This window comes from Nomascus leucogenys, chromosome X (genome assembly GCF_006542625.1).
Source record: "Nomascus leucogenys isolate Asia chromosome X, Asia_NLE_v1, whole genome shotgun sequence".
Classification (NCBI taxonomy): Eukaryota; Metazoa; Chordata; class Mammalia; order Primates; family Hylobatidae; genus Nomascus; species Nomascus leucogenys.
In genome coordinates, this window is record NC_044406.1 from 105,916,445 (window position 1) to 105,932,255 (window position 15,811).

A 15,811-nucleotide genomic window follows, 5' to 3' on the forward strand; every position below is an offset into this window, starting at 1 on the left:
TCCATGTTCTCTATCTAATATACTAGATGATAATCAGCTCAACTTAGTTGAATCCACGCTAATAAAGAAAAAGTAGCGGACTTCTGGCCCACCTCTACCCCAGGTGTTGGGAATTTCAGGCCCAGAGGGAATAAAGTTGGAGGGGGCGGGCACAGGGGGATGGCAACCCATCTAGGAAGATTTCACAGGCTGGTGGTGCCTCCCTGAGCCCTTCAAATCACCCACTCAGAAGGCAGCCACCCACTCCTCAGGCAAACCATGGTGGGCCACATCACCCAGTGACTTAAGATCAGATCACACAGCCATTTAGCATTTCTTTGAATTTTATTGAAAATTGACATGGACATTAGAAAGGTATCAAGCTAAACAGTGCTGGTTCTGGGATGTTTCTCCTGGAGAATGAAAGCCCCAGAGGGGCAATGACTGGTCACACCTTTGAGCAAAAAGAACAAAGGAGAAGAAAGGAAAAACACACACAGATTCTGGAAAACATGCGAAGAGGCTCTCTCAAGAGACATTGAACAGCAGAATGGTGGTGATGGTGGGAGGGATATATGAGAATGAGCACACTCACATGGTATTTTGATGCAAGTTAAACCAATGAATTCAAGGCAGATTTACCAACATCAAAGCTCTCCCTCCAGATCCCAGGTTGAGCAGAAACCTCTCTCAAAACCCCAACTGGTCTCGGAAGGTGGAATGGAGTAATTTTGCCCTCACTAAGCTTAAACCCCCTCCCTTCTCTCCCTTCTCCACCTAAGTGTTAGATAGTGGATACATTTTTCCCCTTTGCTGGAATCTATAGAAGGTCTATGAATGCTGAAGAAGATACAAATGTCACTTGACTTTCTCTTGCATATTCAGAAATGTTTAACAGTGGCCGTAGACAGTCAACCCATCGAACCAGAGAAATGTTTAAAAGAAAAACATAAAACTCAAACAAAACTTTGTGAACAGAACAGTACTTCCATACCCACAGCTGAGGTGTCCTGCCCCAGTCACTTACACTTGGGTGAGTGGTCCTGTAGTTGTTTCTCTGAGGTTACATTTGGTCCATTTTCCAGCTCTGACGGTTCTTTTCCTGCCTTGTTAGTTAGGACAAGACACTTCCATTTAAAATACCATGTGAGTCAGGAAGAGAGCTTCTTGCCTGGACACAGGGACACATGAACACTTGTTGAGTGGTGTGGTGTATGTGTGTGTGCTTGCAGTTTGAGGGGAGAGGAAATTGGTTGATTTCTGATTTGAGACAATATGGAACCCTAACTCTTCTATAATGGCAGTCTTCTCCTTTAGACTTAGTGCAGCTGCTGAAGACAAGATTAAAAAAAGCTGGAGAGGGAGAGAGAAAGAGAAAGAAAACATGAAATTAGCCAAAGAAAGAGGACATTCAAAGTAAGACAGGGGGAGGGGAATGGGCAGTATTGAGGTAGCACAGATTATAGTTTGAGAAGACAGGTTAGAAATGGGGGTCATTGCTGGGCCATCACCACGGGGAAATCTGCTGAGAAGGTTTTAAGAACACCACACACCAGTTTAAAGCTTCTTGTTTTAATTAAAAACAAGCACATATTAACAGCCACATGTGAATGCCAAATGATTAAAACAAAAAAACAAAAACAAGAGCCATCTACACTGCAGCTAGGGAAAGCAAACTTCTTGGCTTAAGAGAAGTGAGGGATGTGTGTACGTGTGTGTGTGTGTGTTTCAGAAAAGCCACTCCAGTCCGGGAAAATAAAAGCACAGACCATTTCTAATGACTGGTTTTGTTTCACCAGAAGTAAACAGAGTACTTAGGGTATCTTTTTTTAAATAGTAACAGTTGTACTAATTAAAAAGCCTTTTCATTGAAGAAGGAAAAAATCTGTCTACGGTGAGAAAAGCTACCCAATGAAATACCCATTTTAATAGGCTTGATAACTTTTTAATTTATGTTCACTCATGGGTTCGATTTTTGTTTACCAAACTTCCCTGATTATAAGGGTCACCTAGGGCACCTGTTACACACGGTCTCCTGGACCCCGTGCCAGCCTTGCAGCACCACTGGGTCATTGGGTTAAGGAGCTGGCCCGGCATGCCATCGTTTTGCCAGCCCTCACCCAATCCATCTTCAGACGTTTTTCTGTGGGAAAAAACCTGAGGGTTTTCTAACACTAACTAGTCAGTTACTCTGAACATCAAAAAACCTCGTATCCAGGAACGTAACGTATATAAACAGATTGAATCCCTTTGTGAAATGGATTGGGAGTCAGGAGCCATGAAAGTCAGTCTGGCTTCTGCCTCAAAACAGAAGTGAGACCTCGGTCAAGTCCCTTCCCTTCTCTGGGCCTTCATTTCTCCTTACGGAGTAAGTAGGTTATATCGTCTTACTGACTAAAATGTCTCCCTTAATATAAAACTCCTCCTTAGTTTCTGAAGGTCTCTCCAAGGCTGTGTGGGTCTAATACTTTTGAAGTATTCAGAGCTTCTCAAGTCTTAAGTAGTTCATCTGTACACAAATGCAAATGAGGGCGCCTCCGGTTTGTAATGCAAATAATTACCGGGCGGCGGTGTGGGGAGGTGGTGGTTACCAGTTGGTTGTTTAAGCATGAATTTCTGGGAACGCAGCTCTGAAGCTGGACATAGAATCATCAAAGTTGCAAATATGAATCCTTTCCCAAGGAGACCTGACAGGCCTAACTCAGCATCTCTCTGAGCTTCTGGCTGAGTATCTGAGCAGATTTTTTTTTTTTTTTTTGGTTGTTGGTTTGTTTCTACCTCCAAGCATATGGTCTTCAAAAAAATACTCCACTGTAACTTGAATTTTCCCAAGAAACTGGCTTGTGTTTTGGCAGCATCACCTTCATACTTGCTCTGGTCACTCACCAATCAGTAGAGCACCAAACCTACACAGCAAACCTACACTCTTGCTTTGCCAATAAGAAAAGTACATGCATATGTTTGCTTTTCATTTTTTTCTTTTTGCTTCCTATTATGATCTGTAATTGAAGTGAGAAATCCCCTTCCCCTTCTCAATACTTCAAAAAGGCCTGGAAATTTGGCATAACCTTGTTTGACTGTGTGCTTTGAAAGTAAGTGATCAAAAAAAGAAACTCTTAAAAAAAAAAATAGAAGTAGGTGGTCATGGTCAGTGCCAGTGGGGCTGGGAGGCAGGAGCAAGTTGTGGAACTCAAAAAGAAGTGAGCTTGAAGTACATGGCAGGGTAGGGGTGGGGGGTCTGGCTGCCTGGCACCCCAAAGGAAAGCTGTCAGTTAAAATAAGAACCTCGGCTTAAAAGGCTAAATGGAGTCCAGTCCAGCTGTAGCGGGGAATACTATTCAGTACACAGCCATGGATTACTGCAAAGGAAGGGCAGAGAGACGGCATGTTAGCCACAGATCATTGCCAGGTCAACTCCATCTCTCACACTGTCACTGGCCAAACACCAAAGGCCACTGTGCCTCATAACCCTGACAAGAGAGGGCTCTCTACTTCACAGAGGTTCCCAAAGCCACTATCAGATGGGACCCATGATAAAAACTTAGGGCTGGAATATTTTTAAACTCTCAACTCCTTAAATTGGAAAGAAAGTTAAGGGCCTTCCAAGGTGTAACACCTCTTTTCTTCTCTGCAGCAGAGTCTCATCTCTTCTTATTGGGGGATGCATGCAAAATGCATGTTAAAAATCATCATGGCGTTCACTAAATGAACTAGAAGACTCATCAGAGCAAATCTCCAAACACTTGATTCTTTGACAGCTCAGTTTTCCAGCCTACAAAGTGGGATTTATTATTCCTGCTACTGGCCTCACCTTATTGGGACAGTATGGAGCCCTTCCGGAAATTACCCCCCAAGATGCTGAAATACCTCACAAGAAGAATTCGGTAAGGCTATCATTCAAGACTCTAGGCTGGTAATAATATTCAGGTTTATTCTCCCTTTTGCATCTGTGGGATACCCAGAGTTAGAAAGAGGGGAAACGTCTGCTATTTTCTTCATCAGTTGTGTTTTATGGGAAGGGCTTGGTGTAAATAAATGCGTTGCTGATTTTGAGCACAGCTTGAGTGCAGTTACTTCGAGTGAATGAAAACTGGAAAGGGCTGGACTCAAAGGTTAGAAGGAAAAGGCGCCAAAGGCTGTCCTTTTGAAACCCTCCAAGAAATGGTTGTGGCTCCTGAGGATGAGGGTGGGGTGGGCCAGGGAAGACTAGTGACTGGGATACAGGAGACCAAGGGGACAGCTGTGCTGATCGGTGCTTACCCAGCCATGGTGGTTGCAAATACCTCAGGGAATCTAACAGCAACCAGAACTGGACCAGGGGAGCTGGTGGGGAAGAGTAGCAGATGGGCCCCCTGACCATGTCACACCTCTGGCAAAGATGTGGGGGAAGACAGGGGGGATGGCTGGGGGTGCTGGGAGGGGGACTGGGATGCAGGATGCATCTGCGAGCCACATGACTGTTGGCTTCTTGACCAGCGGCCAGACATCACCCTCAGATTCTCAGGTTTCTATAAACCTTGGCAGGAAGAGAGGAGAGGGCGCGGGTTGGATTGTATGCCCCCCAGGCATGTTAAGGGGGAAATTAGAGAAAGGGAGGCCCAGCTCTGTTGCGCAGGAAAAGGGTGTCTACAGGAAGCCCAAACTGAAAATGAAAAGAGAAGCTGAGTTAATGAACGGATAGATTAATGTACTACAAAAAAAAAAAAGTCAGAAGAAAATTAAGTCATGAGGACTAATGGCTAAATTAGAATATAGCTATGTTAGATGGTCTTAAGGTCTTATTGCATTGGCTCCGGGGAACATGCTTTCTCTCTCATACACTCCACACACACTCCCACATGATGGCAGCAGTGGCATTAGGCAGCAAAATAATGATCAACAACCACAAAAATACATTTTATCTTTTTTTTTTTTTTGAGGCAGAGTCTTGCTCTGTCACCCAGGTTGGAGTGCAGTGGTGTGATCTCGGCTCACTGCAAGCTCTGCCTCCCAGGTTCATGCCATTCTCCTGCCTCAGCCTCCCCAGCAGCTGGGACTACAGGAGCCCGCCGCCACGCCCGGATAATTTTTTTGTATTTTTAGTAGAGACGGGGTTTCACCATGTTGGCCAGACTGGTCTCGAACTCCTGACCTCAAGTGATCCGCCCGCCTCAGCCTCCCAAAGTGCTGGGATTACTGGCGTGAGGCACTGAGCCCGGTCTATCTCTTCTTAATGACTAGGTCCTGACTAGTGTCCCCCCTGCCCCCCACCCACCCCCAGCACCACCACCGAATACCTTGTACAGGAATACCTTCTGTAAATCTCTAAGTGGCCTCAGGCCACTGGATAGAGCCCCAGGCTCTAGCCACTGCATTTCCTGTCCCATTGGGAAAGTAGAGGAGGCTTGAGGTTTCACCCCAGGAGATCCTTAGAGCTGTCCTAGTCAGCTAACTGGCACTCTGGGGCAAGACCCGTTTGCAGAGCATATGGGTATGGTTGCAGAACTGTGTTCTAGGGTCCAGACCACAGTTACCTGAAAACGTGAACTATGGAAACCCATCATTGGTTTGTGCTGAAATAATACTTTGACCTCTCTTCCATGTAAATTTCATTCCTGTGACATAAATACAGCAAGTAGCACTGATCCCCGTTTCATGAGTAGACCGAGCAACACAGAGAAGTCAACAGACTTGCCTGTGGCTGCAAAGAAAGAGTCACAGCTGGGCCCAGAGCTGTTGTGTGTGTGTGTGTGTGTGTGTGTGTGTGTGTGTGTGTGTGTGTATATTTCTTTTGAGATGGAGTCTTGCTCTGTCACCCAGGCTGGAGTGCAATGCTGCGATCTCGGCTCACTGCAACCTCCGCCTCCGGGATTCAAGCAATTCTCCTGCCTCAGCCTCCCAAGTAGCTGGGATTATAGGCGCCTGCCACCATGCCCAGCTAATTTTTCTATTTTTAGTAGAGACAGGGTTTCACCATGTTGGCCAGGCTGGTCTTGAACTCCTGACCTCAGGTGATCCGCCCGCCTCGGCCTTCCAAAGTGCTAGGACTACAGGCATGAACCACCACGCCCAGCCCCAGAGCTGTTTATTTAAGACTCTCACATGCAATGTCCCTGAGAATTCCTTGGCTATGGATCTAAGCCCCTATTTATTACCCAAAGAATAAATTTATCCCATTAAATAAAGACTATTAGATATCTGGCAGGGATAAAAGTATGGGCATAAAGGAGTATGTTTTACAGTCACTTCCTCAAAGGGAATATACTCCCATACATACACTTTGAAGGTATACACACACTGAGGTGAATGGTAATTTATAATAGAAATTAGGAGTTCTGCCATCAACTCACTGTGTGGTCCTTGGTAAATTCCTTAAATTCTCTGCTCCTCCATTTACTCTTTACTCTCTCTTTCTCTCTCTCTCTCTCTTTTTTTTTTTTTTTGAGATGGAGTCTTGCTCTGTTGCCCAGGCTGGAGTGCAATGGTGTGGTCTCAGCTCACTGCAACCTCCACCTCCCAGGTTCAATCGATTCTCCTGCCTCAGCCACTAGAGTGGCTGGGATTACAGGCGCCCGCCACCACGCCCAGCTAATTTTTATATTTTTAGTAGAGACGGGGTTTCACCATGTTGGCCGGGCTGGTCTCAAACTCCTGACCTCAGGTGATCTGCCCGCTTGGCCTCCCAAAGTGCTGGGATTACAGGCATGAGCCACCATGCCCGGCCAACTCTCTTAAAAAAAAAAAAAAAAAAATAGAGACAGGGTTTCACCATGCTGCCCAGGCTGGTCTCCAACTCCTGGGCTCAAGTGATCCTCCCACCTCAGCCTCCCAAAGCACTAGGATTACAGAAGTGAGCCACCTCGCCCAGCCTCCATTTACTCATCTCGCAAACTGGGGATTATTCCTTCTCTACCTCACAGACCTGTTGTAAGTATAAAATGAGATACTATACAAAAAACAAAACAAAACAGAAACAACAACAAAAAACACTTTGGAAAGTAATAAAAGCTATACAAATGCTCATATCTTATTTTTATTCTTTGTCTACTTCCTAGGGGAAGAGTAATCTAATAAACACTGCAATGGCCTATGTACTAGGTTTCATGGGAAGGCTGATATATTTTGATGTGTGTATACTATCCATATACTGTGCACTCCTAAGGACCAATAATGATTGAGGTAGAGTATCTGCAACGACGTAGGGGGTCACAAAGGAATCGCTTTTACAAATGCAGAGAGCTATAAGTAGTGCCTCAAGCAATTTCAAAATGTGGAGGCACAGTAAGCCTCACTCTGCCTGCATTCTAGGTGGCCTTCGTGATCCACCCCTTGAATGAGGGCTTTGAGGAGGGGGCGGGTTGCCTTTGCTGCTTTCAGATCCTGGGGAGCCAAAGCCTCCCCTGACTCGTCGTTCTGAAACTGCTTTCGTGGTCTGCCAGGGAGAAGCCTGCCAGGAAGAGCCAACCTACTTGGGGTTGGGGTTGGCTGTTCCAGCTGTTTACCAATTGCCTCTCACTTGTAAAGTGTAGCTTTAATTATAGTTTTGCCAGAATTCATTTTAGGAATGGCCACTAACAATGATTTACTTGGGGAAACCTGTAAGCAATTGTGTCAAGCCACGTGCAGTGAAACCTGAATTAACTGAAATCTCATTAACTAGAATACATATTTCCTGCTCGCCTTGTTAAAAATTGGGGAACAAAGAACATAACACATGAACTGAGTTCCTATTACATGTCAGATACTTTGCTAGGCACTGGAACTACATACAATGCAAAGAATGGACAGACATTCTAGGAACTGTCTTCCTAAATGGAAATCTGCTGTTTAATTCCAGTCAACTAGCAGGGGCTTCAAGACTTACTCGCTGTTAAGCCAGACAGTAAATCAAGTCATTGTTCTTTTAAGATTGTTTCCTTTGGCCCGGTTTCATGGGCCTTATGTTGCAGAAACCTCTATGGACTTCCTCTTCAGGATTTGCTTCCAAGCAGGATGTTTTGCCAGCTGCCCCGAGTCCCCAGTGCAATAGCTGCGGCAATCAGTTTGGTGACTAACAGCAGGCTCTCTATTTAAATCATAAACTACATGGGTGAGTGGGGAAAAGTCTTCTCTATATTCCCCGATCCAAACCAAATGTAAAAGGGCATTTATGAGACAACCGGGATGTTTCAAACACTGACTAGACATTTCATGTTAATGAATTATTGTTCATTTTGTAGGTGTGATAATGGTGGGGTTGTGGTTATGTTTTTTTAAAGAATCGTTATCTCTTGGAAATATATACTAAAGTATTTACAGATAAAATGATATAGTTTTGCTTTGTAATAATTCAGCAGGTCTGTGGTAATTGATGAAACAAGATTAGGCATATGTTTATGGTTGTCTGGGGGCTGGGCTGTGGGCTGAACTATATTATCCTCTTATTTTGCTCATGTTTGAAAGCTTCCATGGTAAAGTTTAAAAAAAAATAATAACCCTTCATCGGGTGCGGTGGCTCACACCTGTAATCTCAGCACTTTGGGAGGCCAAGGTAGGCGGATTACCTGAGGTCAGGAGCTTGAGACCAGCCTGGCCAACGTGGTGAAACCCGGTCTCTGCTAAAAATACGAAAATTAGCCAGGAATGGTGACACATGCCTATAATCCCAGCTACTTGGGAGGCTGAGGCATGAGAATTGCTTGAACCCAGGAGGCGGAGGTTGCAGGGAGCCGAGATTGTGCCACTGCACTCCAGCCTCGGCGAGAGTGAGACTCCGTCTCAGAAAAAGAAACAAACAAAAAAAACCCTAATTATGTTAAATTAAAAATGTTTGTATTTCCTTTCCATCCACTACCTGAGTCTAGCAGAGGAGATAGAAGGTCCTTAATCCCTGCTTTCAGTCTCCCTATAAACTGTGAAACTTTATAAACTTCTATTAACACAACATCTAGCACTCAGGAATCCTTACCTGCTGATCTCCTTATACGAGGTTTTCATGAGGCCAGTACTTGTAGGATTAAATGTAAGGAATTCTCTACAATTTCTAAGATCTCTTCATTTTCCTCCACTTTTATTATGGGTTTTTTTGTTTTGTTTTGTTTTGTTTTGTTTTTTTGAGATGAAGTTTCGCTCTTGTTGCCCAGGCTGGAGTGCAAAGGTGCGATCTCGGCTCACTGCAACCTCCGCCTCCCGGATTCAAGCAATTCTCCTGCCTCAGCCTCCCGAGTAGCTGGGATTACAGGCATGCACCACCACGCCCAGCTAATTTTGTATTTTTAGTAGAGACAGGGTTTCTCCATGTTGGTCAGGCTGGTCTCGAACTCCCGACCTCAGGTGATCCACCCGCCTCGGCCTCCCAAAGTGCTGGGATTACAGGCGTGAGCCACCACTCTCAGCCTTATTATTGTTTTGAGGGGTACAGTCAAAGGAAATTTGAGAACTTGAATTCCTCAGATACGAAACTGCCACCAGCGGGAAACAGAGAAGTGAGTTTCCATTGACTCTGGACATTCTCAAACCTGATGCAGGGGGATAGGAGAGGGTTGATGCTGACTGTGACATTGCAGGACGGGGCTTGTGAAACCCAGTTTCTCTCATCACCATGGTTTCATTAATTTTGAAAATAATGGTTATAGCTCCTTCTGTTTTTGAGATGGAGTTTCGCTCTTGTTGCCCAGGCTGGAGTACAATGGCACAATCTCAGCTCACTGCAACCTCCGCCTCCCAGGTTCAAGCGATTCTCCTGCGTCAGCCTCCAGAGTAGCTGGGATTACAGGCCTGTGCCACCACGTCCGGCTAATTTTTTGTATTTTTAGTAGAGATGGAGCTTCACCGTGTTAGCCAGGATGGTCTCAATCTTCTAACCTCAGGTGATCTGCCCTCCTTGGCCCCCCAAAGTGCTGGGATTACAGGGCTGTGAGCCACCGCGTCCGGCCCGATTATGGCTCTTTAAGAAAAAAACTGCCCACACTGAAACCTCAAATACTGATCACAGGATCCACCTGTGTTACCCAGCTGTTCTAGCAGCAAAAGTCTGAAAACGACCCCTCACTTTAATCAGGCAGGCAGGCAGGCATTCCACATGTACACTTGAAACCACACCAGACTATTTCTGCATATTATAAGTCACGAGAGAAAACCAGCTACACCAATGAAGCAGCTTCTTCTATGATTAGATGCTTGTGTTGGGGGTGCGGGATTTGGGGAGATATGTTCTAGAAGCCACTGCCAGTTCTATTCAGAGTTAATCAAGCTTACCAGGACCCTGGGTCTCATGCAGCATGCAGCAAACAGCAGAGTTAACTGTAAAACAGTAAGAGCTGATGAAGATGGAGTGAGCATGAAGGGAAATCAAATATTATGACTTGACACAAACAATGAAGGGTTAGAGGTCAAAGGTGATTAGGAGTAGCAGGAAGGAGAAGTGGGAAGGGTGGACTGGTAGGAACCCCTGAAACACTGATACTCTTTTTTTTTTTTTTTTTTGAGTCAGGGTCTCTCTCTGTTGCCCAGACTGGAGTGCAGTGGTGTAATCCTCACTGCAGCCTCACCCTCCCGGGTTCAAGCAATTCTCCCACGTCAGTCTCCTGAGTAGCTGGGACTATAGGCAAGTGCCACCAGGCCCAGCTAATGTTTAATTTTTTTTTTTTGTAGAGACAAAGGTCTCACTATGTTGCCCAGGCTGATCTCAAACTCCTGGACTCAAGCAATCCTTTGCCTTGGCCTCCCAAAGTATTGGGATTACAAGCGTGAGCCACCACGGCTGGCCAGTACTTTCTTAATCTCTTTAGGGGCAGCTAAAGGAAATTCTGAATATGTGACTCAGATCCAACCACCATCTCTCAAGAAGAAATATTACTACCACCATTTCTGCCCTCAAAACTCACTACCATGACTATGGGAGGGGAGTAGCACAGGTCTAACGGTGGCTCTTCCAGAAGTTAACCAATTGCTCATGAAATTACATAAGAAGCCAAGACTCAGGGCCACTTCTGCATCTGGAAGTACAGAAGAAGACAGGTCATTCTGTTAGGCCCTTATTGCTAATATAAGGTGCCACATGCCAGCAGGGTTTCACCCATTTCAGAATTGGAAAGGGGCACTGTCACCAACCCCAAATATTCCTGGAGAGTAGAGAGGGGTATCTCCCTGTTGGGGTCTCCTGCCTGGGGTGGGAGAAGTCAGTCAGTATGAGGCAACAAGGGGAAAGCTTGATGTGAGAAGAACTTTTACTGAACATCTGAATAGGGAATATTTATAGTTTCAATGTAGCCTGAACAAACCAATTCCTAACTCCCACAAGCAGGCTATGAAACTGCCCCAGGTACTGAGTTAACAAATACCACAGGACTATGAAGGCAGCAGGTTACAGCTGGATGACAAATTTAGATTTTTCTGATCTTAAAAATAGGAATTCATTCCTGCTGGTGCAATAATACACCATGACAGATAAGTTAGTACAGTACAGGGTGTGTCTAAAGAGACTTTTTTCTGGCTAGTTGAGCTTTATCCATCAGGTAATACTAAAAAATTTCATTCATCAGTGAATTTGACATACAGTATTAAGATTCAGTAAGAAAAATTTCTGGACTAATTGGCGAAGATGTTCTTTTTTTCTTTTTTTTTTTTTTTAGACAAAGTCTCACTCTGTCACCCAGGCTGAAGCGCAGTGGCATGATCTTGGCTCTGCAACCTCCACCTCCCAGGCTCAAGTGATTCTCCTGCCTTAGCCTCCTGAGTAGCTGGGACTACAGGTGTGGGCCACCATGCCCACCTAATTTTTGTATTTTTAGTAGAGACGGGGTTTTGCCATGTTGCCCAGGCTGGTCTCAAACTCCTGACCTCAGGTGATCTGCCTGCCTCAGCTTCCCAAAGTGCTGGGATTACAGGCGTGAGCCACCGTACCCGGCCAAGATGTTTAAATTACACATTTGAATAAAGAGTAATTGGACTGCAAAGCTGAGTGCCTTCAAATATAACATATTACTGTTATGCAAAAGTTACCATGTTATTCCTAAGTGATAAGCCAGAGGAAAGGAAGGTGTTTCTTCCTTCTGGCAAAAATATCCCATAGTTAAGTCCAGGAACAAATGGCTGAAAACAGAAGGCAATGACCATGGACACCTTTTGGATCCTCAGTATCCTTTAGTAAAGACACTGCTAAACAGTCCACCTGGGAACTCCTCAAGCCACACTGCACAAACAACTGCAGGGCACAAGGGCACCACAGGAGTTTTTCTAGATCCCGTTGAAATATTTTTCTCTGGTTCTGGGATGAGGAATGGGTAACTTCAGCAAGCAGAGACTGGGGTTGGGTGAGGATTATTGACCCACATGGTATCCAGGAGCCACTGTCCTAATACCAGGGGAGATCAGAAGTCTTAAAATCATTCCACAGATTGAGGATGGGGCACATGCAGCATACACTGGCATCTGAGGGCTCCCCCGTAAGTTCTCAGCACCTCAGGCTGGGCAGAACTAAGCCAGCAGGGAGGGATCACAAAGAGGTGGGAAATCAGGGCTGGGCTGCAGCCTTCAGTGGCAGCAGTTAAATTCTGTTGGCTGCAGAGAGTAAGAACTGAGGCAGGGTGAGGGTGGGACTACGGCCATGGAGAGGTGAGCAACCTCAGATATAGGGCAGGGGTGGGGAGAGGGTGCACCGAGTTTCTGCTAAAGGCTCTCTCTTTCTTCCACTACCCTGTATCTGCACTTCTTTTTTTTTTTGGAGACAGAGTCTCAATCTGTCACTCAGGCTGGAGTGCAATGGTGCTATCTTAGCTCACTGCAACCTCTGCCTCCTCAGTTCAGGCAATTCTTCTGCTCAGCCTCCCAAGTAGCTGGGATTACAGGTGCACGCCACCACGCCTGGCTACTTTTTTGTATTGTTAGTGGAGACAAGGTTTCATCATGTAGGCCAGGCTGGTCTCGAACTCCTGAACTCAAGTGATCCACCCGTCTTGGCCTCCCAAAGTCCTGGGATTACACCACGCCCGGCCCATAGCTGCAGTTCTTTTTGTTCCTCTCTTTCTTTTCTATTTTTTTTTTTTTTCAGATGGAGTCTCACTCCATTGCCCAGGCTGGAGTGCAGTGGTGTGATCTCGGCTTATTGTAACCTACTTACTGTAACCAGGTTCAAGTGATTCTCCTGCCTCAGCCTCCTGAGTAGTTGGGACTACAGGCAGCTAATTTCTGTATATATATATATTTTTTAAGATAGAGTCTTGCTCTGTCGCCCAAGCTGGAGGGCAGTGGTGCGATCTTCTCAACTCACTGCAACCTCTGCTTCCCGGGTTCAAGCAATTCTCCTGCCTCAGCCTCCTGAGTAGCTGGGATTACAAGCGCGCGCCACCACGCCTGGCTAATTTTTGTATTTTTACTAGAGACAGGGTTTCACCATGTTGGTCAGGCTGGTCTCGAACTGTTTTTTTTTTTTTTTTTTTTTTTTTTTTGAGACAGAGTCTCGCTCTGTAGCCCAGGCTGGAGTGCAGTGGCACGATCTCAGCTCACTGCAACCTCCGCCTCCCAGGTTCACGCCATTCTCCTGCCTCAGCCTCCCGAGTAGCTGGGACTACAGGCACCCACCACCACACCCAGCTAATTTTTTTGTATTTTTAGTAGAGACGGGGTTTCACCATGTTAACCAGGATGGTCTCGATCTCCTGACCTCGTGATCTGCCCACCTCGGCCTCCCAAAGTGCTGGGATTACAGGCGTGAGCCACTGCGCCCGGCCTATTATTATTATTATTTTTTTAAGTAGAGACGGGGTTTCGCCATATAGGCCAGGCTGGTCTTGAACTCCTGACCTCAAGTGTTCCTCCTGCCTTGGCTTCCCAAAGTGCTGGGATTATAGGCGTGAGCCACCGTGCCCGGCCTTGTTCCTCTCTTATATTGCTGCACCTCTAGTTTTTTTCTTCCCTTCTGCTCTCTCACTCTCCTTTGCTTTTCCTCTTTTCCCTTCCTCTCCTATGGACCTTGAGTTTGCAGGGCTTTCCTGAGCAAGCTGGACAGATGGGCTGGGCCTCTGGGACCACACTCCTCCCCTACTCTCAACTCCCCAAGCTCAGGGAATCCCAAGGTCCCACAGGGACGCTGGGACCAGTTATGGGTACCTCAACCAGTCTGACAGCCCACAGCTCACCTCTGGTCACCAGTCCTCAGCCCCTTCTGGTGCCACGTCCTGCCCTGGGAGGATGAGCAGGAGGAAAGAGAAGGCACCACCCCAGAGCAGCCTGCTACTTACTTTTTCTTCTCTTTGTCTCTCTTCAGAGTCTGTGAGCCTCCAGCCTGGGAGCCCTGGGACTGGAGCAGCTCGGCTGCCGTCTTTCTTTGCTTGAAAGCATTCACTTCATCATCCAGGGATTTCTTCTTATCCTCCAGTTTCTTCTTCTCATCCTGGTGCAGTTTCTTCAGACGGTCAAACTTCTCATGCAGCTGGCAGGGAAGCACAGGGAGATTGGAGAGAGTCCCCTGTGAGCAGTCCCCAGCCTGGCCAAGCCCAGGTGGGTGGGGACCAGTAGGGCTGCGACCCTGCAGGACCCCGGAACCTCAGGGGGCATTTCTGTCAGGGATTGCCATGATGGCACCAAAGGCACCATGCTCTGGATCGTTCTCTCCTCCTGCCATTTTATCTCCAAGTCTCTGCTCCTGAATATGGTAAAGGAACACTGCATTGTGTTTAGTCAGACATTTTGTTAAAAAGAGTCCCCGTAGTTACCACACATGGTCAATAATAACATCAATTATAATAATATAACATTTACTGAGTGCTGGCCGGGCTCAGGCCTGTAATCCTAGCACTCTGGGAGGCCGAGGTGGGCAGATTACTTGAGGTCAGGTGTTCGACACCAGCCTGGCCAACATGGTGAAACCCCGTCTCTACTAAAAATACAAAAATTAGCCAGGCATTGTGGCATGTGCCTGTAATCCCAGCTACTCAGCAGGCTGAGGCAGAAGAATCGCCTGAACCCGGGAGGCAGAGGTTGCAGTGAGCTGAGATCGTGCCACTGGACTCCAGCCTGGGCAACAGAGTAAGACTCCGTCTCAAAAATAAAAAAAAAAGAAAATTACCGAGTAATTACAGGCTAAGCAGTGACTTTTATAAGTCCTTTATATATATTAATTTATTTAATTGTTACCACATTCCTATGAGGTAGGTTTTGTTATTATCTCCATTTTATGAGGAAACAGAAGGTCTGAGAAGTAAGGAATTTGACTATGGTCAACCAAGTATTTAGAGCATTATATAATGGGACCTCTTATATGTAAGGAACTCCTGTCTTGTCTTAACCCCTGCAATCAGGAAGGATCACCATGGATCGCACAGAAAACTTCAGTAATGGGAAAGCCAGTCAATGGAAATACTTGGCTTTGGACATGGAAGGAAATAAAAAGGATTTTATGACATGGAATGAGTACAGACACCTCAGCCTTAACTAAAGGGAGGCTTAATTAGTCCTGAATAGAACCAGAAACCCAAAGAAGAACAAGAAGAATATTCTGGGCCAGGCACAGTGGCTCACGCCTGTAATACCAGCACTTTGGGAGTGCTGTAATCCCAGTAGTCGGCTCAATCCCAGCACTTTGGGAGGCCAAGGTGGGTGGCATGAGGTCAGGAGTTCTAGACCAGCCTGGCTAACATGGTGAAACCTCGTCTCTACTAAAAAGACAAAAATCGGCTGGGTGTGGTGACGCATGCCTATAATCCCAGCTACTTGGGAGGCTGAGGCAGGAGAATCACTTGAACCCAGGAGGCGGAGCTTTCAGTGAGCCGAGATCGCACCACTGCACTCCAGCCTGGGCAACAGAGCGAGACTCTGTCTCGGAAAAAAAAAGAATATTCTGGCATGCCATTGTGGTAAGTGGATCAGAGAACAA

The 15,811-nt window shown here is 46.1% G+C and overlaps 1 protein-coding gene across 3 annotated transcripts in view; it reads right to left on the reverse strand.

Moving 5' to 3' along the window:
• Positions 1 to 305: 305 nt before the first annotated feature.
• Positions 306 to 15,811, reverse strand: part of SEPTIN6 (septin 6) — a 79,602-nt gene continuing 64,096 nt past the window's right edge. Inside the window, exons 9-10 of one of the 3 annotated variants that reach the window (XM_030806541.1) lie at positions 14,178 to 14,368; positions 306 to 1,332 (exon numbers count right to left, since the gene is read on the reverse strand). In XM_030806541.1, coding sequence (XP_030662401.1) covers positions 1,323 to 1,332; positions 14,178 to 14,368 — 201 coding nt within the window. In that variant the 3' untranslated portion in view covers positions 306 to 1,322. Of the gene's footprint in view, positions 1,333 to 1,535; positions 4,622 to 14,177; positions 14,369 to 15,811 lie in introns of those variants that run through there. The other 2 variants (XM_030806539.1, XM_030806540.1) reach the window with 2 other exon arrangements.